At 26.8% G+C, this 23,903-nt stretch overlaps 1 protein-coding gene across 2 annotated transcripts; it reads left to right on the forward strand.

The window, feature by feature from the left end:
- Window positions 1–11,979: 11,979 nt before the first annotated feature.
- Window positions 11,980–22,193, forward strand: LOC105111122 (WD repeat-containing protein LWD1-like). Of its 2 annotated transcripts, none has more exons than XM_011006394.1 (2): window positions 11,980–12,163; window positions 21,014–22,193. In XM_011006394.1, the coding sequence occupies exon 2, from the start codon at window positions 21,072–21,074 to the stop codon at window positions 22,086–22,088; it is 1,017 nt and encodes a 338-aa protein (XP_011004696.1). In that variant the 5' UTR covers window positions 11,980–12,163; window positions 21,014–21,071; the 3' UTR covers window positions 22,089–22,193. The 2 variants fall into 2 exon arrangements, with proteins under 2 accessions (XP_011004696.1, XP_011004697.1); XM_011006395.1 differs by lacking the exon at window positions 11,980–12,163 and adding an exon at window positions 17,525–17,645.
- The last annotated feature ends 1,710 nt before the right edge of the window (window positions 22,194–23,903 follow it).

The raw sequence follows: 23,903 nt of genomic DNA on the forward strand, positions 1-23,903 counted from the left end.
TCTATATTATTAAAAGTTAAAAAGTTATGCTAAAAGAGTGAGGGAAAGAAATATATAGAGTTTTCGTTAAGAGTTAAATTGAGCTTTCTATAACTATTGAAAATGGATATGCTTTTAATATTAAGTTGATATGCATTTTATTTTTTATTATTATTATCATTTTTTTTATACATATTATATCAACTGAGAATCTTTTCTTATCACAAGTTACAGAATAAACTAGTGATAATTAAGGAAATATATGAAAACAAACACAATATATGAAACTAGTGATAAGGAATGATGATGTATGTGTTGCAGTAAACTAACTGTCTTTACTTGCATCCCTATCTTTCTCATTTGAAACTCTGCATTCAGATCCCAACATTTTCATATGGTAACTGATGACGGATTTCTTCATACCTTTTCTATATTCCTTTACAGTATTTAGCATGAAACAATAACACAACGTGATCGGAATGTTCAGTCAAGACTAGCAAAAACATTAAAAAAGCTGCATAATTCAAGAGAGTAGCCAGTCAGGAGCAGGGAAGTTCCCAAAATCAACGGCTAATGGTACATGATAATTTGAAAGAGCCAATGATAATAGCCACGGATTAAAAAAGCAAGAAAAAACTGTATTGGGACAGGAGTTAACAGAGCTTAGATAAATAAATAAGAAGAAAAAAATTAATGAAGAAAAAGAAAAAAATATAAATAAATTGGGTTAATTTATCAAATCTAGGATCCATCTCATGAAAGTCTGATAATTAAATTTAAAAAATTTAATATTAAGAAACTAAATTAAAAAAAAAAAGACAAAAAAAAAACTAAAGGAATAAGTTTTTTAACTATGAATCAGTTTTTTCACTATGAATTGTACTGTACAATTCACAGTAAAAAGCTTAAAAAGAAAAAGAGAAAAATAAAAAACAAAGACACACGCCACAGGTTAATTTTTTTTCTTGCATAAAAAATATCAAAAAAAGGCTAAGATCTAAGAGTATTGGGTTTTTTTGCAAAGATATGCCTAAGAGCTTTTGGTTTAGCTGCAATACTTGACCCAAGAGTAATATTTATAATATTAATAATAATATTAAACTTACGGGTCTGGCTACAACACCGAACCCAAGAGTCTTGAATGTGGGTTTGGCTGCAAGGTCGTGTCATAAAAGTGTGATAATTAAATAGATTAATTAAAAAAACAAAGAAAAAAAACCAACAGGAAGAAAAAAACTAATGAAGAAAAAGAAAAAAATCTAAATTAATTGGGTTAACCCTTCAAACCAGATTAACCCGTCAAACCTGGGATTCACGTCATGAAAGTTTGATAACTAAATAAATAAAAAATTAATGGGTTAACCCGTCAAGCCTGGAATACGTGTCATGAAAGTCTGATAGTTAAATATAAAGAAATTTAATATTAAAAAACTAAACTAAACAAAAAAAAATAATTAAAAAGAAAAAAAGCAAAAAACAAATTCTGGGTTAACTCGTTAAACTTTAAAAAAAGCAAAAACAAATCCAGGTTAACTCGTCAAACCCGAAATCCGTGTTATGAAAGTATGATAACTAAAAAAAAATTAACATTAACAAACTAAAATAAAAAAAAATCATTAAAAGAAAAAAAAACACAAAGAAAAAAACAAAAAAACCCACAAAGGCATAAAAAGCAAAAAAAAACAGAAAAAAATTAAAAAAAAAACAGCTTAGTGTTTTACTGTGGACTACACAGTAAAACACTAAACAATTTTAATATATGTTATTAATTAAAAAGAAAAAACATTCAGGTTAACTCGTCAAACTAAGTTAACTCATCAAACTCGGGATCCGTGTTATGAAAATTTGATAACTAAATAAAAAAATTAACATTAACAAACTAAATTAAACAAAAAAATTCATTAAAAGAAAAATACACAGAGAAAAAAGCAAAACAAAACCCATAAAGGCATAGAAAATAAAAAAAACTAAAAAAAACTAAAAAAGTAAAAACATAAAACAAAATAAAAAAAAATTAAAAAAAAAAGAAAAAGAAAAAGACTGCTCAGCATTTCATTGTGGACTTGCACAGTAAAACACTGAGCAATTTTAGTTTTTTCTTAATAATGAAAAACAATTTAAGAGGAAAGAAGTTTAAATAAACTATTGCATATGAAAATCTTTATTGGTATCAGCCTTTCTTCTGCACTAAATGGTAGCATCATCAATAACTTACATGTCCTCAGCTCTATTTGTTTTGTCTAAATAGTCTTATATTTGTTTATTATTAAAAAAGTTTGTTAATAAAAAATATTTTTCAATTAAAAAGAAAATTAGATTGGTTTCTAAAAAGATATTTTTTTTATTTTAGGATAAATATATTTTATAGAGTTGCAAAAAACTCAAAAATATCATGTTATTTGTAAATTATATCAAATTTGATTATCAATCTTTTGATTGCTATATATTTTATTTTAAATTCCTTTTTTATTTATTTTATCCTTTAGAATTTAATTTGATTTGATTATTTTGACTATTATTTATTGTTATCTTATTATCTTTTATAATTTCATATAAATTATTAATTTTCTATGATTTTTTTATTTGTTAATGGGTTTTGATTTGAAAACTAAGCCAAAGCTAACTTATGTTGGCAGGTGGAAGATGTTGTATCTTGATTAATTTAGCATAGGGGTTTGTCTTTGTATTTTGAATAGGAATTTTGGTTGAAAAGAAAGAAGAGAATTAAGGATTTTGATTGAAAAGAGAGAGGGCAAATTTTAGCTATCAATATATACAAGTATCTTTATCGGTTAATCAAAATTTAAAATAAGCTTTGACTTGGTTTGTAAATTGTAATTTTTCAAATATTAAAGGAAAAATATCAATTGCAAATAAAACAAACCCTTATATTTGTCTTTATGCTAAACATTCAGATATTTTTTTATCAACTTTTATATATATATGGATATTGAATTTCATTAAACTTATAACTTATATCTTATCGAAATGACCTATATCCGCCTCTAAACTAAAGTCATGTACTAAGAAATTTGTTTACACAAAAGGTGACCTTGCATTACCTTTTGTATTTGGTATTATGGTGTTACTCTTTAAAAGAAGAAAAATATCAATAAAAGTTCTTTTGACAACATTATAGCAAACCTTTTTCAAATAAAATGTAAAAAGTTGTTAACAAAAAAACATTAGGACAACCAAACAAGTATGTTCATATTTATATAATTATTATATTTTACAATAAGGGAGGAATAAAGGAAAATGAAACAAATTCTCCTTTTTAATTTAGGCTTGTTTGATAATAATATGTTATGTTATGTTTTAATTATTGTGTTATGTTTATACTATTTTTAAACTGGTGATAAATGAAGTAATCCTCAACTGAAAAATAATAAAATTAAAAGAATATTTTTGAAATTAGTTGTGAAAGTTCTTAATAAATAGGTGTAAAACACTAAATGAATTGAAGTATAAATTTATGTGTGAAATTATAAATGATCAAGGTCAACTTATGCTTAATAGCATAATAAATAATGGAATAATAATAAAATTTAGAGAAACATCATTATTACTAATGGTGAAAATTTTAAGGCAGACATGGTAGTATAAAACTTTGATAAAAAAAATACACACGAAAAATATTGATAGACTGGGATTTGATAAAAAAAAATGCCTATAAGATATAAGTGAGTGGTATTGTTATAATTATAAAGGGAAAAAAAAAATCTTTCGTTTTCCTTTAAATAACAGTCAACCATGAAAGGGAAGAAAACTTAAAAATTTATCTATCTTTTCTTAATTTTATGCTTGTTTCTCTAAAAAAAACATGAAATGGGGAACGAATATAAGTGATTCCAACTAAAGAAAACAACCAAATTATAAAAAATTATAAAAAGAGATGTTAGGAGCTTGTGATTTTAAAAAGAGAAAGCTTGAAATTGAGAACAAAAGGAGGAGATTCTTGAGGACTTTGGCACGAACTCATTCAATTGAGTAAAACTAACAAAGGTTAGGAACTAACCTTTAATTTATTTCATTTTTTTTGTTTTTTTAGGGGAAGAGAAGAAAATCCCCAAATCCTAAATTCTAAGTTTTTTGTAAATTGATAGAAAAATGAAAAATTATCGATTCCTTAATTGGTTTTGGTATGGAAAATATTGTATTGAAAACAAAATGGGACAAATTGAAATCAATTTTAAGAAATTAGTTTATGTATATGGCCAACTATATGAGTGTTTTTGGGGTTGTTGGAAAATCGATAAAATTGTGTGATAATTGATATTTAAATGATGCTAATATTGTTTGAGTTTGGTTTTAGATGCTTTAATATGGTTTATTAAAAATATACTTAGGGTAGCTAAGAATAATTGAATGATGGAAAGTTAGGAAGTTGATTTAAACATGTTGTTTTATATTAATTGAGTTGATTTTATTATTATTGAGTTATGATCATGCATAATAATGATTTGAATTAAATCAATCATATAAAAAAATTAGAAATTCCCCAATTGTCAATTCAGGGTTTATAAGTGTTTGTTTTTAGAAATGTCAAATTGTTTGATTTTTGTCTTAGTTATGGTTGAGATGACATTATTAGAGATTAATTAAGAAAAAAATAAAAAATAATTTGGAAATCTAGACAATTAGTGGCCAGCCAAGGGTAGGGATTTTGGAGTTTTGGAAATTTGACTAATTGCATTGCTTGTAACACTCTAATGATGCTTAAGAATGCTTGAAATTTGTGTTGAATATTCTAATAAGGATTGCCAAGAATCTAATTATCTTTGTTATGTATTGGAATGTTGGAATTATAGAGTTTTGTTAAATTAGATGGAATTATGTAAGTTTTGATGTTTTAAAGATGTTAGGGATGCTTAAATTTCATTATCCTAATTATAAATTTATTTTGACATGTGAACCATGTTTGTGTATGCTTTTGGAAAATTTGATTATTTATTGCTGAGTATGAATTGAAGATTTAGAAAAAATAGAATTATGAATCAATTGTGTTGTGTTGGCACTTTAATGATGCTAAAAATATTGAAGATTTTTTATGAATGATAAGATAGATTAATACAAGTTTAGTGTAGAATGAGGAAAATATAAAAATTGGATAAATTATATTAAATTTATGTTCCAATAATATTATAAAAGTTAAGTGTTGATAAAATGATGGAAATGTAGAAGATTTGATAAATTGTATGGAAGTTATGTGATTTGGTTTAAAGAAAAAAATGTGGAAGATTTGACAAATTATATTGAATTTGATGTTTTAATAGATGTTTGTGTTTGGAATGATAATGGAAATGTATTTGAGCTCAAGTATGATTCATGTAAAATAAATTGTTTAGGTATTTGGTTATGTGGTTAAATGAGTAAAAGGAGAATTATGGAAACTTGATGAACATATGTGAAATTGGTGTTTTAAACAATGTTAAAAAATATTTGTCTTAAATCTTGCTAAAAATGCCTAAAAATTTATATTAGTAAAAATGAAGGGAAAGTTGAAAACTTGACTTTGATTAGTTGTGTTTGAAATTTTAAATATGTGAGGTTAGGCTGTCATGGCCAAAAGAATGCAAGTGTGTGTATTTTGTTTATTAAGCCAAATGATGTATATATGTATTGATGTTACGGAAAGTTTTAAGTAAATGATTGGTCAAATATGGTTATATCATTATTGAAAAATAGATTAAGTTGTGTATGTTAAAATGCCAAAATAGGCTAAGATTTGTGCAATTATTTATGGTAATGTTTGTATTTATGTGTCCGACTAAATTGGTTGTTAAATGAATGAATATATATGTGTTTTGCCAGATGAGAAATTAATTTGTTATCATTAAGAATTTCAGGAGAAGTATTCAAAGTAGAACTCATCTTTTCATGAGCACTTCTAGCAAAAACTTTAAGTAAAGGTTATCTCTTTGCCTGTTTAATTAATTAAATACTTTTGTAATGTTAAAATACAAAGAAAATTAATATATATTGCGTAAAACTATTCATCATAAGAAATTATGCTTTCGAGGTAGAAAAGTAATATTATATGAATCTTATGGAGTAGGAAAGTAATATTATGTGAATTATACTTACGAGGCAAGAAAATAATATTATGTAAATTATACCTATAGAGTAAAAAAAATTATGTAAATTATATCTACGGGGCATGAAAGTAATGTTATATGAATTATATCGATGGAGCAGGAAAATAATATGATGTAAATTACATATACAAGTAGGAAAGTGATATCATATAAAATATGTTTATAGAGTAGAATAAAGACATTAAGTGAAAATACTCTTACGAGGCGGAAAAAATAATATGTAAAGAAATATATTTTCATGGTGGGAACTTATAAGTGAAATTTCAATTAATTTAATGGCGAGATTAATATATAAAATTTAAATTGATCACGATGATGTAATTCATATGTGAAATTTAAAACGACTACAATGACAGATCTATTATGCAAAATTTTAAGCCAACTGCAATGACAAAAGTTATTATATTGAAGTCCGAGTTATGAGTATTTTAAAATAATTGGTGAATATGGATGATATAAAATATGAACTATAAATTATTGAAATTGTAAACCCCTAAAAAGAAACCTATAAAATTAATGAAGAGAATATTATACTTAATGATACAATATTGAATTATCCTACTTATGGTAATGAGCTATACATTTTGGTGAGGGTATTGGAGACTTGATAACATTACTCATGGTGTAAGAAATTAATGATCTATTAAATCATAAATTATTGAAACATATATAGAGCCAAAGGAAACTGAAATGTTGGCATACTAAGTGAGTTGAGTTTATATAATTGTTCCTATATATGATAAAATACAAGTAGTGTAAGGAAAATATAATGGTTGATGCACTATCATGAAAGAATGTACTTCTTTTAACTTTAAGTGATAAATTATTAGCACTTAAATATATGAAAGATTTATATACTAATGATGATGATTTTAGCCAGGTTTATAAAGTAAGTGAGAATTTGGCATTTAAATTTTTTTTATAATTTTGATGGTTATTTGCTTGAATAAAAAATATTGTATGTGTCTAATTGTTCTATGAGTAAATTGCTTATTCGTGAAGCTTATGAAGTCAATTTAATGAAACATTTTGGGTTGTTAAAACTTTAAATGTTTTACATTAGCACTTTATTTTGACATTTAATAATTTTTATAAGATTAAGAGTTATTTGTGTAAAGAAAAAATATCGTGTGCCTAATTGTCCTATATGTGAAATGCTTGTTTGTAAAGCTCATAAGATAATTTAATAGGACATTTTGGGGTTATTAAGATTTTAGATGTTTTACACGATCACTTTTATTGGCCTAAGATAAAAAAGTGTTTCAAATGAATTCATAATAGGTGCATAACATGTAGACAAGCTATGTTTAAAGTTCTATCTCATGGTTTGTATATTTTTTTAATAGCACCTAAAGAACCTTAGGTTTATATATCTATGGATTGTATTTTAGGTTTGCCTAGGTCAAAAAGTGACAGGGATTATATTTTTGTAGTTGTAAAAAGGTTTTCTAATATGGTATATTTTATATTTTTTCATAAAACTGATGATGCAATTATAACAAACTTATTCTTGGAGAAGATAGTTTGGCTTCATGTCATTCTTAAAAGCATTGTTTCTAATAATAATGCTCAATTTCATGGTTGTTTTTAGAAGGTTTTGCAGGGTAAGTTAGTAATAAATTCTTTTATTTTTTACTACTTGTCATCCACAAACATATAGTCAAACTAAAGTAGTTAATATGACTTTAACTATATTTTTAAGAACTATCATTCAAAAGAATATGAAGACTTAGAAAGATTGTCTGTTATTTGTTGAATTTGTATATAATAAGGGTGAACATTCTACCACTAATTATTCTCTCTTTGTAATTTCTTATAGCTTTAATCCTTTAAATCCTTTGAATTTAATTTCATTATTTTTTGATGAAAGAGTTAGTCTTAATGGCAATAAAAAGACACAAATAATAAATGCTACTTATGGGAGTATATGACGAGAAATACAAAAAAAAAAACAATATGTATTCAAGGCAATATCTTTGAACTAGGTGATTGAGTTTGAATATATGTGCGTAAAAAGAGATTTTCTAAATAGAGGAGATCTAAGTTTATGCTAAAAGAAGATGATGCATTCCAAATCTTTGAAAGAATTAAAGACAATGCCTACAATATGAATATACTAGATGAATATGGTGCAATTGCTACTTTTAATATTTTTTTTATCTCTCTTTATTTGATGTAGGCAATGATTCGAGGTAAAATCGTTTTGAGAGGAGAGGGGATGATGTAATCCATTAGAAGTTCTAGTTGGGTCAATTACATGATCAAGGGAAAAAAGCTAAAAAAATGCATTCAATAGGCTTATTTAGAGTATTTGAGCCAATGTGAATTTTAAGAAGATTACTTTTTAACAAGTGATGATCAGACTTTAGTCAATTTAATTAATGTATATGAGGGGTCTGATCCATCTGCTTTAGAGGCTTTATTTTTTATAATACGTAATTTTACAATAACAAGTATAATTTTTTATTTAATCATTATATCAATATGAAATTTTTCTACAAAATTGAAAAGGCCTTTTTTTATATGGTTGAAATTTGATAGAGATCGGACATCAGAAAAGCCTTTCAATAAGTTACAAAAGCTACTATGAGGGAATTATATTAGTTTCCTAGTTGATTTAAGATTTTTTTTTTATTTAGAACTCTTTTATTATTTTATTAAGCTTGTTTAAGATATTTTTATCTATTATAAGTAGGGTTATTTAGCTTGTATTTAAGTTTTATGGATACAAACTTTGATTTCAGAATAATTTATTATGTTTGTGAGAGGAAATTCTTTTAAATAAATTCTTCATCGACTACTATAACTTATCAAATAATTAACAAAGTTTCGTGGTATTTTCCATACTATTTGTTCACATCTTTTTATGTGTGTTGATGGAGGGTTTGATTTTTATAGTTTTGATGTCTCATTATAGATTATCATCATATCAAATTTAATCACAAACCTAAATCTAACTTTTTAAAAAAGGGATGATTTGACTGTAGATTTAAAGATTTTTATATCTATAAGTTTCACATTAATAAGCTACCAATATAATATTACATATTTTAAGATAGACTTAAGTCCCTTAATTTATATGTGATTTAGGATAAAGAAGAAAATAAAAAAGATTAACTATTGCCTTAGAATTCATTATAAATAATAGTTTATTATTAGAAATTAATTATTTTTTAATTTATTCATATTTATCTTCTTCTTCTTTTAATTTAAAGTGGGGGTTGAATTTACATTTTACTATTGGTACTATATTATAATGTTATTTTTAAGAATATTTTTATAACTTAATTTTGACAAACTGTATTTTCAAATATTTCTAAAAAAATTTAAAAATCACAAAAAAAGTGCATATCTCTTGAAAATTCTTCAATTTTGAAAAGATTTGCCATTTTATATATTTTTTTAAGAATTTTAGCTTTTTCACATATTTATACAAAAAAAAAAAAGATTAAGTGAGAGTTAGAAGGATAAAATAGAAAATGACGGTGAGCAAAAAACAAAAGAAAAACGTTAGGAAAAAAAATCCAAGGAAAAAATGAAAAGAGTGGGAAAAATAAATAAGGAGAGAGGAAGGGGGATCATTGACTGAAATAAAGAAACAAAATAAGTGATGAAGAATGAGAAAAACAGGGAGGAACATAAAGGAAAACAAGGGAAAAAAGGGACCAAATTTAGAAACACATCAAGAGGTAAGATCAAGAACATCAAAAAATAAAAATAAGGGGAAAAAGAAAACCAAAAAAAAAAAGAACATAAATTAGAGACAAATAGAAAGAATTGAGATGACAAATAAAATAAAAGATTAAGGTTAGAATATAAATGAGCAGCTTAACAAAAACAAATGACAAATAAAAATAATGTTATTAATAAAGCTAGCTTAATATCTTATTATGTTATGATTTTTTTTTGTAGTTATGAGGTGTTTTTTTTAATATTATTTTGATTAATTATTAGGTTGATTTTAATATTATCTTATATATTATAAATTTTCATACTTATTTAAAAAAAGTTTTAAATTGTTAATTTACAAGTAAACATAAGTAAACATGTGAACATTAAAAACAAATTATTTACAATTTCAAATAAAACATTTACAAATTAAAAAAAGCATATTGTTATGTTTTGTTATAGTCAACATCAATTATCTTTATAATTAACAAATAAAAACAACTTTTAAAAATTACACATATTATTGTTATCCAAAAATAATGTTAAAATTTTTGGTTAAAGTTAAGGTTAGTTTGGTTAGAGATTGGAGGTTTAGATTTCAGGGATTGAAGATTAGGATTAGGAGTTTGGTTGGAGGTTAATTTAATATCAAATAGTTTAGAGTTTGGTTTAGGGTAAATTTAGGGTTGGGAAAAGGGCTCTGGTTAATAACAAAACCGTTAATATTCCCTTCATCGTGCATGGTCTGAGAGTTCAAGTTCTAAGAAAAGAACAAAAGAGGGTATTCGGTGAGGGAAGGGGTTTGAAGGAGTGGAAGCCTAGTTCTCGGATTGTTGCCGAATTCGCATGAGAGCTCGGCGTCAGCTGGGGCTTTCTCGAGCACCCAGAGGAGTTTGGCCTGTGCTTTCTCTGCTAGTTTTCTCAGCTCTGACTCGGTCATCCCAGCTGCACCAGGTAAGACCATATAACTATGGATAGAAGAAGGATGAAGTAATGATTATCAAAGAAGAAAAGGGTGGATGGCGACGAGTTGGAGTTTCTAAAGTTCTAGTGTCCAATACCCTTGCTGCTGCCATTTTCTTGTTGTTTTCGTATATGTCCATTAGCCTTCGGGATCTTTTTTTTTTCCTAAGGATAATGAGTAGCTAAGGTACAATTTTGACGGGGTCAAATGTGTTTTGAGCTCATCAAGAACGGCCTGCATGTGCTTTGACATTTCAACAGATCTTGTCTTCTTGTACCTTTGTTTTTTTTTTTGTTTGCTGCTGAGTTAAAGAAGGTCACTTGAAGCTGTAGCTTTCTTCATCAAATCCATCTGCACCCACCTACGCGTCTACAGAGTCTTCTTTTACTATCGACAGGCACATTCCGTGAGCTGTCGAGCTCTTGAATTTGCACTTTTTTTTTAATTATATTTTCTGTGTTAAATTTATTAAAAATTAAATTTTATAATTTTTTAAATTTATTTTTAATAAAATTATTTTAATTTCATGAATTGAACTCAGAGTTTCTAAATTTATTATTTAATATTAAATAATTAAAAATTATATTTTATAATTTATTTTAATTTATTTCTTTAAAGTTTTATAGAGTTTGATTTATTAATTTAAGTTAATTCGAGTTATTTTTATATTTTTTTATAATTAAATTTTTTATTTTTTAATAATGTATTGATTATGAATAAAAAACAAGTTATTTTACATGTAAAATAAATAAAAGAATAATTTTTTATAAATAAAAAATAAATTATTTTAGTTTTTAACAAATTAAAATTTAAAATGGAATTATGTGTGCAGCAAAACGTAAAAGAAATGAAAGAAATGAAAAAAAACAAAGAAAAAGAGTAGATAGTCAAAGGCTGACTACGAAGTAAAGTGATCATCCCATATCTGCTTTTCCCACGCAAGTACTTGACCGTTAGCTTTACCTCACCTTCCCATCTAAAATTCTAAATTGGAATCATATCTGAGTAAATAATAATTTAGTCCCTCTATTCTTAGACATATGATTACTCAGTCCCTCTATTCTTGACTGCTTATAATTACTAGTTCCTTATACCTTCGTTAGTTTTTAGAAAATGACCAAACAATCCCTAGTTTCTTTCCATTAACGTATAGTCAGAAGAGAATTTCGAAAAAAAAAATAAAAATAAATTGGTGACAAATAAACAACTTATTAACGGAAGGACAAGTTATAAATGGATTAGGCCTTTTAAATTAAAAGGACCAACTCGTTTTTTTGCCAAAAACACAGGTACTGAATAATACGTTGCATTTTATGCTATTTATTGTCTCAACAGCTGCCCATTTCCTAGCATCTGTCCAAAAACCACAAACCTCCTCACTCCTCCCTTTGCAGGGGCCAGTCGGCGGTGGTCCTGGGTCTCTTTGGTCAGCTCTTGGATCTCTTTGGTCACTGTAAGTTTCTCTCTATCTCTTGCTACCAGCTGGGAGTCTTGTGATATCACGATACAGGTATGTTTATGTTTGAAAATTGTTTTGAGCTCTATTTAATAAATAAAAGGGAGATAATAACAAACAAGTTCTATATTTATATTATTTTTCATTTTAGTGTTTATGGGAGTTGAACACGTAATATAGTTGCCTTTACTAGCTTCTTTAACGTGTTATTTGATTTCGTCGAGAAGAGCTTTGCAAGGTTACGAACCATGCACATGTTATTTCAGAAATGAAATCTTTAGTGAGAAACACCCTCTCTTTCTTGTAGATTCACTTTGCTATAATTTGTTTTTTTTTTTTTGAAATATTTAGTGAGAAACACCCTCTCTTTCTTGTAGATTAACTTTGTTATAATTTGTTTTTTTTTCAAAAAAAAAAACTTTGCATCTTAAAATTAAAACTAGTGTTTCCTTTAAAATATTTTAAACAAAGTTTGTGGTTTCTTTTGTTATATAAAAGTTTGTGGTTTCATTGATGTAGCGAATTTAGCAATATATTAGGGTGTGATAACAAAAACCTTACTGCTCGACGCTCTTGAATAACGCATGAAAGGCCCACTTTGTTGGTTTGACAGTGCGTCAAACCAAGCTAGTAGGCTTGATAGCATTTACCACGTCCAATAGTCTAACAAACACTATAACCAAATAATGCTTGAGTTTGACATATGCTAGACCCAGGTGATATGTGATTCTGGTAAGTACAAGACTTAGTGACATTTAGGTATGACCAACTTTAAACCTAACATCTTTTGGCTTTGGTTTTAGCTAGACCGAACAACTTTTGAGTATGTCTAGTACCAAACCCAGCATGCCTTAATAGAAGCATGTTTGGTGATAGAGTATGACAGCTCAACGCGCCCAAGAATGCAGGAAAATTATATTTATATATTTTTCTTGATCTGATATTTTTTGAAAAATATATATAAAAACATATTAAAACAATTTTGATTCATCAATATCTTCCAATGTTTGTGATATAATACACGAAGACTTTAGTTAATTTCTCAGTTTAGGTAAAGTAATGAGTTTTGGTCATATATAAAGGCGGTGTAAGTGGGAAAAAAATATAGAAAAATATTTATATGGACTAAAATAAATTCTTTTAGATAAAAGATATCAAAAGTTTATACTTAGAAAATTTTTAAAAGATTAAGGATGCCATGCCCATTATTTATAAAACTCTTGGTTCGTCAATATGCTAAATCACAAAAATATATTAATGAAATATGTGTTCAAAATGAAGCTCTTAAATAAATTGGGATAATGATTTTTTTTCTTTTATTTTTATTAGTGAAGCAAACTTTTTCTCATTTTAAGTGTCCTATACTAAGAGGTTGTCATGGGGAGAAAATTTTTGCTATATATTGAAGTAGATGAATGAATTAATGCATTTTTTTTCTCTTTGTTTCATTCATGTGAAAGTATATTAAAAAGATATGATTTAACATATTCATATTAAAAAAAGGTATGGTTTTACATAAAAAATATTATTTTGAAAAATGCATTTCAAATCCCATTGATAATTTGAAAATAAATTACACACGTATACATACATACACTTATACAAATTTATGTGTATTATAATTATTTAAATTATATTTTGTAAAAACAAAATAAAATAACCAATCACACAAATTCATCTTATTAATACAGATCCAAAATATCAAATGAAATCATAAAATTAAAAATTAAAAAAAAATCATAAACCTACTATATCTTTTATCATCATCAAACCCATTCTTACAAACTATATAATAATTAATAACAACATCAATAAAATCATCAACCACAATATCTAAACACAATAATGATAAAAATATTATAATGAGATACATAAAAATAGAAAAGCACTACTTTTTTAATAAGAGAATGTTATTGATGTGGGAGGATGGAGGTTTTGATTATGAGATATAAAGAATCAAAAGCAGGAGGAGAAATAGAATAGGAAGAAAATAATGAGATGAATTAGAGAATAATAGGAAAAATATTTTTAGTAATGAAAGAGAAATATTTAAGGAAACTTTAAGTTCGGGGAAAAAATTCTGAATGACTATTCCATATAATCCTTATTTTCAAAAGAATTTTCTTTTTAGAGGGTGTTTAGGACTGCGTTTGAAAAACGCTTCAGAAAAAATTTGAATTCTTTTTTTGCTTTGAATTAATATTTTTTTGATGTTTACAAATCATTTTGATATGCTGATCTCAAAAATAATTTTTAAAAAATAAAAAAATATTATGAGCACACTTTTCTGAGTGAAAAACACTTTGAAAAGCAACAACAACTACACTTTCAAATTAGTTTAATCAATTTGTGGTAAAAAATTTGAATACTCACTGGAATATATATTCTTTTGATAATTATTTTTCATACGTAAACAAATGCTAGGGAAATATTTGGAGGAACTTTTAATTTTGGATGAAATCTAATTTATAGATACCTCTTAATTATTTTTTAAGTGAAGTTATTTCTTTTTATTTTTAATTATATCTAATGAAAATTTGAAATTAAAAATAATAATTTATGTAAACAATTCCATCTAAAACCATAAATTAAAATAATAATACGTTTTCCATTGATGTTTTATTAGTAAGTGTCTTGTAGTATTAAAAAAAAATGCGTTCTGTTAATTTTAAACATTTTTATTAGATTTTAACTTTTACACTGCTTTTCATTTTTTTAATCTGAAGTAATGAAGTCTTGAAAAAACTTAACATAAAAATTAAATTTTTGTTGAATCAGTGATCTCTTCTCGTTAGGAGATGGAAAAAAGATCAATCATGCATTTTTTAGATGGAACAATAATACTAAAATAAGAGATGAGAGATTATGAAGGCTAGGGATGGAGCAAGGTTTAAGGTTGTGACACCACATCCTAGTAAATTTACAAAAGGTTATAAAGAGATTTTTTTTTTCGTAGCATCATTCTTTTGTAAGGAATGAAAAGGAATAAGCTAGATTTTGTTTAGGTTTTTCTATAAACAAAGCCATTGATAAAGTTTTGAAAAGTTTAATAAAGAAATTAGATTTTCTATAAAACAAGTCTCTTATTGGTGACACGACGAAAAAATTGATATCTTCTTCCAAGTGCAGGAGTGTCGAAGTAATAAATAACCCGGCAAAACCGGGGTCGAACCACAGAGAGGTTAATTGTACAAATTATAGACAACAATTATAAACAACAATAATAGTAATGATAACAACAACAATAGTTCCTTTCATAGCTCAGGTGTCGGTTATACCATACATTATGGGCTATGAAAGTGCCAAGCATTTGTTGTACCAAGTGTTATATAACATAAATCAAGATTAGTCATTTAACAAGCAAAGTATTAAAGAGTGAACAAGATAACAAATACAAAACATGTTAGTATCAAACATTAACGTCCATATTAAGTTTACACTATACTTATTCTTACACCATTAGTGTAACCTTTTCACCTTGACATAATTAACTTAGCTAGACATAATGAAAGAAAGCAAAATCGATAAACAAAATAAGAATATAAATAAGATAAGAGTTAAAGCAAAGCAAAGGAATTTAAAGACATAAACTTGATATTAAGAAAATCAAAGCATAAACATTACAAAAAATACAAAGAGAGAAAGTAAGAGCATGATCTTGATCCAATTTGGACTTGATAATGGCCTTTTTAGATCTTGGGCTCCATATGAAAGTTGTAGGCCTATGTCTTACCTTTCCATCCATATAAATTGGACCTAAATCTGAGATATATAGCTCTAGATATGACCCAATTACCGAACAGTGTTCCGGTTTGGATTGCACCGACATCTCTTTTCTAAGTTTGGCCATCTCTTTATCCTTGCAATTTAAGTTCTTCAAGTCATCAATCAATCCTTTCATTTATGTGATAGACCTGCATTAAAAATAGACATTTACCATAAATTATAGGTATGTTATATTATTAGATACATTATTATAAAACATGTTTTAGTTAAGGAGTTATTGATACTTCAAGTGCAAAATGATGATATAAAACCTTGATAAAAATGCACTTTTAAGTACTAATAAATTGGTGTGATGAGGTTTGACTATATCTACGAGCTTTCCTACAAAACAAGTCTCTTGTTGAAACATTAAGCCCTTGGATGCTTAAGTCAATAAATGTAAGAGGAATGTAGCATGTATAAAAATAAATACAAGAGAAATGATTTTATGAAGAGAAAGAGTCTATGGCCTAGGCTTAAAATGATATGGCTCCTTTTTATCACCTATAATGACATGATTGGCTTTTATAACTAGCTTTTATGGTCTAGAATGTGAATGTATGTTGCGAGGCTTTTAAGGCTAAGTTGAGCTCTAACTAAGGATCAAATTTGGATTTTTCCTGGTGATAAAGTGTATTTATATATCCAATCATTAAAATTTCTTCATGGAGAAAGAGACATATTATTGGTAGAGAAATTGGTATGCTACCTTTAGCTAATTATGGTGGCTAAAGGTATTTACTCTGCATAAATGGTGTCAATAGTACAAAAAAAAGTATCTACCCTGCATAAAAAAAATTATATGTAGAAAAAAATTATATGTATGAAAATTTAAGTGCATTACTTCTAAAAACCTAAAAAAACTGTATAGAAGGTTGTGCTAAAACAAGATCGGGCAGGCTAAGGTTAGTGTCAATCTCAGGTTGAAATTCCAACTATTTAAGCTAGCAAACTAGGCTTGAGAAAAATCCAGCCATGTTGGAAAAAATCAAACGATTGAGAATTTGATTTGTTACAGTTGAGTATTATCATCAACTTTTATGTTGGCCTTTAAAATTTGGAATTTTTGGATTTTTGATAAGTTTAATTTTTTTATATATTTTATAAAATAGTTTAACTCCTATGATTGCTTTTTTTTCTCTCCTCTTTTAAAAGATATTTTAAGTTTGAACCTCTTTTTTACAACTTAAAATTTCCCCACTTTCTTTAAAAATCATAAGCTTCAGCCTTTACTTTATAACTAAAACAAGAAACTCATTAGCACGTGTGTTCATGCTCTTGGATACTAATTCTTTTATATTTCAAAAACCTGGGGAAAAGAAACTGTATACGGTATTTCTAGTCCCCCTAACAAAAACTAAAGCTTATATACCTAGTTAGTTTACTTCTCTAAGTATTTGACAACTATATGTGTAAAAGTTATAGTATACATTTAAAGAGGTTGTGCTTTTACTTTGTACCATCATATAAAACACTATTAATTTCACTCTTTATGGTAAGCTCAGTCTCACAACTTGTGTCATGGATTTAATGGGTTAGTTCGAATTTTTTTAATCTTTTTTTAATTGATATATATATTTTTTTAATTTTATCCTTAAAGATTGGGTTGATTAGAAATTAGATTTCATGATTTATTTTTGTTGACTTTCCATAAGGTTATCTCGGTTTCATGACTCAGATCGTGGGTTTGGAGAGTTAACCCATACTACTTAAGGTTTGTTTTTTCTTTTTTGGGTATTTTTTTAATTTTGTCATTTAACAATGAGTTGATTATGAATTAGATGTCATAATTTAATTATGAGTTAGGCATCATAATTTATTTTGGTTTGCTTTTTATGAGGTTATCTCTGTCTTATAACTTATGTCATGAGTTTTGTTGGTTAACCCGAGTAGATTTAAGTTATTTTATTATGTCCTGTTTTTAGATTGATTTTTTTTTCAATTTTAACTTTCAATAACGAGTTTATTGAAAATTTAGTTTCATATCTTGTTTTGATTTTATTTCTATGGGGTTATCATAATCTTAGGACCTTGGTTATGAGTTTGACAAGTTATCTCAGGTTGACTCATGTTATTTTTTTTTTATTTTCTATGAGATTATCCTGATCTTATGACCTAGGTCACAAGTTTGACTGGTTAACTCAGGTTAAGTATTTTTGTTATTTTTTAATTTTTTTTTTCAATTTCATTCTTTAATATTGAGTTTCATAATTTATTTTGATTTGCTTTATATAGGGTTATCATGGTTTCATGATCCAAGTCATGGATTTGACATGTTAACATAAGTTGGTTCGAATCGATCCAATATTTTTTAATTTCAATATCATTTTTGAAAAAAAATATTGCCATGAATTTTTATCAATCAAACTATGTTTTTACTGGTCGTTCGAGTTGCCTTTACACCCATCAAGTCGATCAAATTACATCGTGTCAACCTTCACACAATTTAGTTTTATTATTTTACTAGAAAATTTTTAGTAATACTTGAATTTTTTTTTACATGTTAAGAAAAAAATTAATTTGACCTGTGATATAATGTGGATCAACGATCTAACATAAATTAATTGAGAAGGGGAATTCAATGTTCCCTTTCTCACAAAGCATTGTTCACTTGAAAGTGCTTTGTTTTTTTTGTTAAGATTTAACTTTTTTTTCTTTTCAATTTTATCCATCAATATTGAGTTTGATTATATCGGTCTCATGACTTGGATCGTGGATTTGGAGAGTTAACTCGAGTTTTTTATGTTATTTTTTAGTTGATTCTTTTTCTCATTTTCATCCCTCAACATTTGGTTAATTTAGGATTAGGCTTCATTTTTTTTTTTTTTGCTTTCTATAAAGTTATCGCGAACTCATTATTTGGGTCACAAATTTGACGAGTTAACCTAGGATAACTCGAGTCATTTTTTTAATTTTTTTTAATTTCATCATTATTTTTTTGAGTTTTTTTTTATCTTTTATTAAGTTGATTTTTTTTCTTAATTTCATCCTTTAATATTTGGTTAATTTGAAATTAGGCTTTATGTTTTTATTTTTATTTTTTTCTATAAGGTTATCACAATTTTATTTGGATCACAGGTTTGGTCAGTTAATCTAGGTTGACTTGCGTCTTTTTTTTAATATTTTTTAATTGATTTTTTTTTTCAATTTTATCTTTTAAATTAGATTGATTAAGAATTGAGCTTTATAATTTATTTTGATTTTTTATCTATGAATTTATCTTAGTCACATGATCCAAGTTACAACTTTAACAGATTAACTCGAGTCGTTTGTTTTTTGATCTTTTTTTTTTTTTAATTTCATCCTTCAATAGTTTAATTGAGAATTGAGTTTCACATTTATTGTTGATTAGTTTCTTATAAGTTTATCTCAATCTCATGATCTGGGTTGCAGATTTGACTGGTTAACCCGAGTCGATCCAATATGTTTTCATGTTTGTTTTTTGATCTTTTTTTTTTAATTTCATCCTTCAATATTAGTTTAATTGAGAATTGAGTTTCACATTTATTGTTGATTAGTTTCTTATAAGTTTATCTCAATCTCATGATCTGGGTTGCAGATTTGACTGGTTAACCCGAGTCGATCCAATATGTTTTCATTTCAATACTTATTTTTAAAAGATGTTGTCTTGAATTGTTTTGGTGGAACTATGATTTTAATGGTTGTTAGGGTTTTATTTGGATTTGTCAAGTTAATCGGGTCAACCTCTATACAGTTTAAATTGTTTTCTACTAGAAAACACATTAGTAACACCTAGACATTTTTTATGCTAAAAAAATGATTTGACCCACAACATAATATTTTGCTTAATTTTTTTAATTTTATCTTTCAATTAATTTTTCTTATTTTTTTTTAATTTATCTTTTAATATTTTGATGATTATTAATTGAGCAATGTAATTTATTTAGGCTTGATATTTTTATTATGTTGCCTTGGTATTTGGTTGGCTCTTAATTTTATAGATGTTTATTTGATATAAAAAATTTATTGAAAAAAATTGTTTAGTCAAATTAAGTCCATGACCTAGATCACAAGTTTGATTAGTTAACTCTGAGTAGTTAAAAATTGATTTTCATAATTTTTTTATCGTATAAATAGTTCTTGGTTTTAATTAAACATATACATGAACTTTATGATTTCGATTGAGACTTTTTATGTTAAAAAACACAAAGAAAATGTTGTTTTATTAAAAAAAAATCTAACCCACAACACCATACGAGTCAAATGACTAGTTAACTATATACTAAGATAGCTAGGCTTTTAACTGTGCATCTTCTATTCACCTTCTCATATTTTCCTATTTACTTCATTGTTCATAATTATTTGTTTTTCAATACATGTCCCTCGAAATTCTTTTGTTGTCTATTTCATCAAATTAAGTTCTTTTTCCAATTCAGTCTTTTTAAGTTCTATTTTTTTTCATTGTTTCATGTACTTATATATTTTTCAATTTATTTTTATTTTATTTTCCTTCCATGTTGTTAAATATTTCAGCATTAAATTAATACCTAATTTTACAAGATTGAGTTTTAACATATTTTAAACAAACAAATGAAAAAAAAATAAAGGATTAAAATTGATATTAAAAAGGAAATAGGGCCCTTTGCCAAAAAAGATACAAAAAACTGTAATTTAGCCATCATGTTTAAATTTTTTTATGATTCATCCCTCTTGTTGTAGGTTTTTTTAGGTTCTAAACTTTATTTATTTTCCATTTTAGTTTATAAATCATAAGAGAGGATAAAGAAAGTTGTTGAAAGTTTTGAGGAGAGAGAAAACTCTTAAATGATTAGATTTTGAATACCACTAGCTTTAATTTTAGTATTTATAGATTCATCTTTAATATATAAACTCAATAAAGGTTGTTTATATTTTTAATAAAAAAATAGATTGACATCCTTAAACTATTTTTAAATTTCGTTTAATTTTCATTTTCGAAAAAGATTATATACTTTTTGAAGTTATAAATGGTTTATTAAGATTTTTAAAGTGATTTCAACGGAAATAAGTTGGAAAATAAATTCATGGTTTTTTAAAATTTAGAACCTGATTTTCCTATTTATTTATTCTAATATCATGCAGAGATAAAGGACCGGAGAGCATTCTTGTGTGCACCTGTCAATAATCGATCAAAGCAACCATGGAAAGCTCGTCACAGAAAGCACCAGTCATCTGCACTTATGTACCTCAATGGCCTATATATTCACTAGCCTGGTCTGCCCGCCGTGACAAAAAATCACGTCTCGCCATAGGAAGTTTCCTTGAAGACTATAGCAACAAGGTGGAAATTGTTCAATTCAACAGCGACACTTCTGATTTCACCACCGATAGCCGCCTAATATTCGATCACCCTTATTCACCCACAAACCTGATGTTCTTCCCCTCCGAGGATGTTGCAAATCCTGATGTCATCATCACCTCCGGGGACTACATGCGCATATGGCAAATTCACGATGACCGAATTGAGTTGAAGTCTCTCCTAAATGGCAATAAGTGTAGTGAATTCAACTCTGCCATAACATCATTTGATTGGGCTGATTTTGATGTTCATCGTGTGGTCACTTCGAGTGTTGACTCCACCATTGTTATTTGGGAGATAGAGAAGGAAACTGTATATACTCAGTTAGTTGCACATGATAAAGAAGTGAATGATATTTCATGGGGTTGGTTCAATATTTTCGCATCAGTATCAGGTGATGGTTCAGTTAGGGTTTTCGATCTAAGGAAAAAAGAGAGATCAACAATTATTTATGAGAATCCAATGCAAGATTGTTCTTTGTTAAGGCTAGAGTGGAACAAAAGTGACCCGAGATTTATAGCCACAGTTGGCATGAACAGTAACAAGGTTGTAATTTTGGACATTCGCTTTCCTTCAACTCCTTTAATGGAGCTTAGCAGGCATAGGGCAAGTGTAAATTCTATATCCTGGGCTCCATGTACAGGACGAAAGATATGCTCTGTAGGTGATGATTCAAGGGCTTTGATATGGGATGTGGTCAGTAAGGCTGGAAACGGACCAGAAAACATTACTGGCCAGACGGAACCTGAAATGTGGTATGGATCGGTGGGTGGGATCAATAATGTGCGCTGGTCTCCTGTGGAGATGGATTGGATTGCTATTGCTTTTCTGACCAAGTTACAACTCTTGAAGGTTTAGAGTTTAAACTTCCTTTGGCTTTGTAGCTTAATATTGAATGGATGGAATGTTATTCATTTCAAGAAATAAGGAACTTGAAAGAATAACCAACGAGTGTGAGTGCCTTATTGTTGTTGTTGCTGGTTTATTTATTTATATATATATATATTAAAAAATGTTATTAAAAGTGTTTGATATTTTCTTATTTCTGATTGCTTAATGAATGCTCAATGATAATTTATATAGCTTCGGGCCTGTTTGTTAGTATGGTTGTAGTTGTTTTTCAAAAAAAAATTCGTGTCGAAATACATAAAATTATATTTTTATTTATAATTTATAAAAATAGCTGGAATTTAAAAATTATGAACATAACCACATGTGCAGGTAAGGATGATAATGAGTATTGCATTTCTTGATATCCATGCCATATCCATTATCCATAGGTTAGATTTATTAATATCTATATTTTTTTCATTACTTATTTGATAAAAAATTGAGATATTTATAAACTATCTAGCAAGATTTGACTATCCATATGTGTATCCATTATATGAATATTATTATTATTATTCAATAAAAATAAAAAAATTAATCTTATTTTTAGGATCCTTGCAATAGCAATAAAAATAAAAAATTTAATCTTATTTTTAGGATCCTTGCAATAGTAGAATAGATCATGCTTGAATATATGCTAGTTTTTTTGTATTTATTTTGATCAACATGTATTTTGAGAATTATGAATGATGTAAAAAGTTTGAATGAACATTTATATTTGTATAACAAAACTTTTATATGTAATTAATATGTATACCGTACTTAAGAATATCTTTATTAAGTATTTGTATTCTATCATGGTTGTTCATATGATTAGAAATATTGGAATGATAAAATAATGGGGGTGTTGCATTCATAATCTAAGTTTTTTTATTATATAAGTTAAGTAAACCTTAAAATTATTTATTTTGTTTTGTTTTTAATTATTGTTTGCATCTTATTTTCGGACACTACTTGTTTTTTTTTTTTTTGTATCGTTTCTTAGGAAAGAGGTCCAAGATAATTGGACCATGATTATGATATGAGTTGTGTCAGGAATGAAGATTTCAATAACTTGGCATGGTCTACGAAATTTTTAGTAAAAAAAAAAATTACACAGCATAAAATTTTACACTTTCAAATATTTATGATTTTTTGGGTTGTGACACCTATGCTTTAATTGAGATAAAATTTCATGTCATAACTAAATAGATAAAAAGTAATACAAAATGAATGAAACTTATTGAAAATCATTATTGAGACTTAATGTTGGCCAATAGTCAAACCACTCATACAATATTAGAGCCTAAAATTAAAGAGTGATAGAATATAGTAAAAGAGATTAAGCATGAACTAGCTATGTTGCAGGCTTTCGATAGGGAAATAAACATGGGGTTGAATAGAACCTTGATGGATATGCAATTCTTATTTAGAAGCTATAGTTAAAAAAAAAGGTTGATTTAGTTATAACATAATTTAGACATATAATGGGAAAGGTAGTGTACAAAACCCCAAAATAAATGGTTGTGAAAGTATGGAACCAGATTGGATAATAAACTATAAAGGGTTATAAGGCAACCTAATAAGGAAAAACCAAATAAAAAGTTATATATTGATGCTTATTGAGATGTTGAAAGATATAATACAATGCTCCTAACGTAGAAATCCTCTATATGATTCAAATCGTGCAACGAACAAACTCCTAATATAGGAAACCAATGGAATCACAAAGTGATTAGGCAAGCTCTAGTTATAATAGTGAAAAGATAAAATGGATAAATTAGGTTGGAAAATGGAAATGGG

Source organism: Populus euphratica, unplaced genomic scaffold, assembly GCF_000495115.2.
Source record: "Populus euphratica unplaced genomic scaffold, PopEup_1.0 scaffold275.1, whole genome shotgun sequence".
Classification (NCBI taxonomy): domain Eukaryota; kingdom Viridiplantae; phylum Streptophyta; class Magnoliopsida; order Malpighiales; family Salicaceae; genus Populus; species Populus euphratica.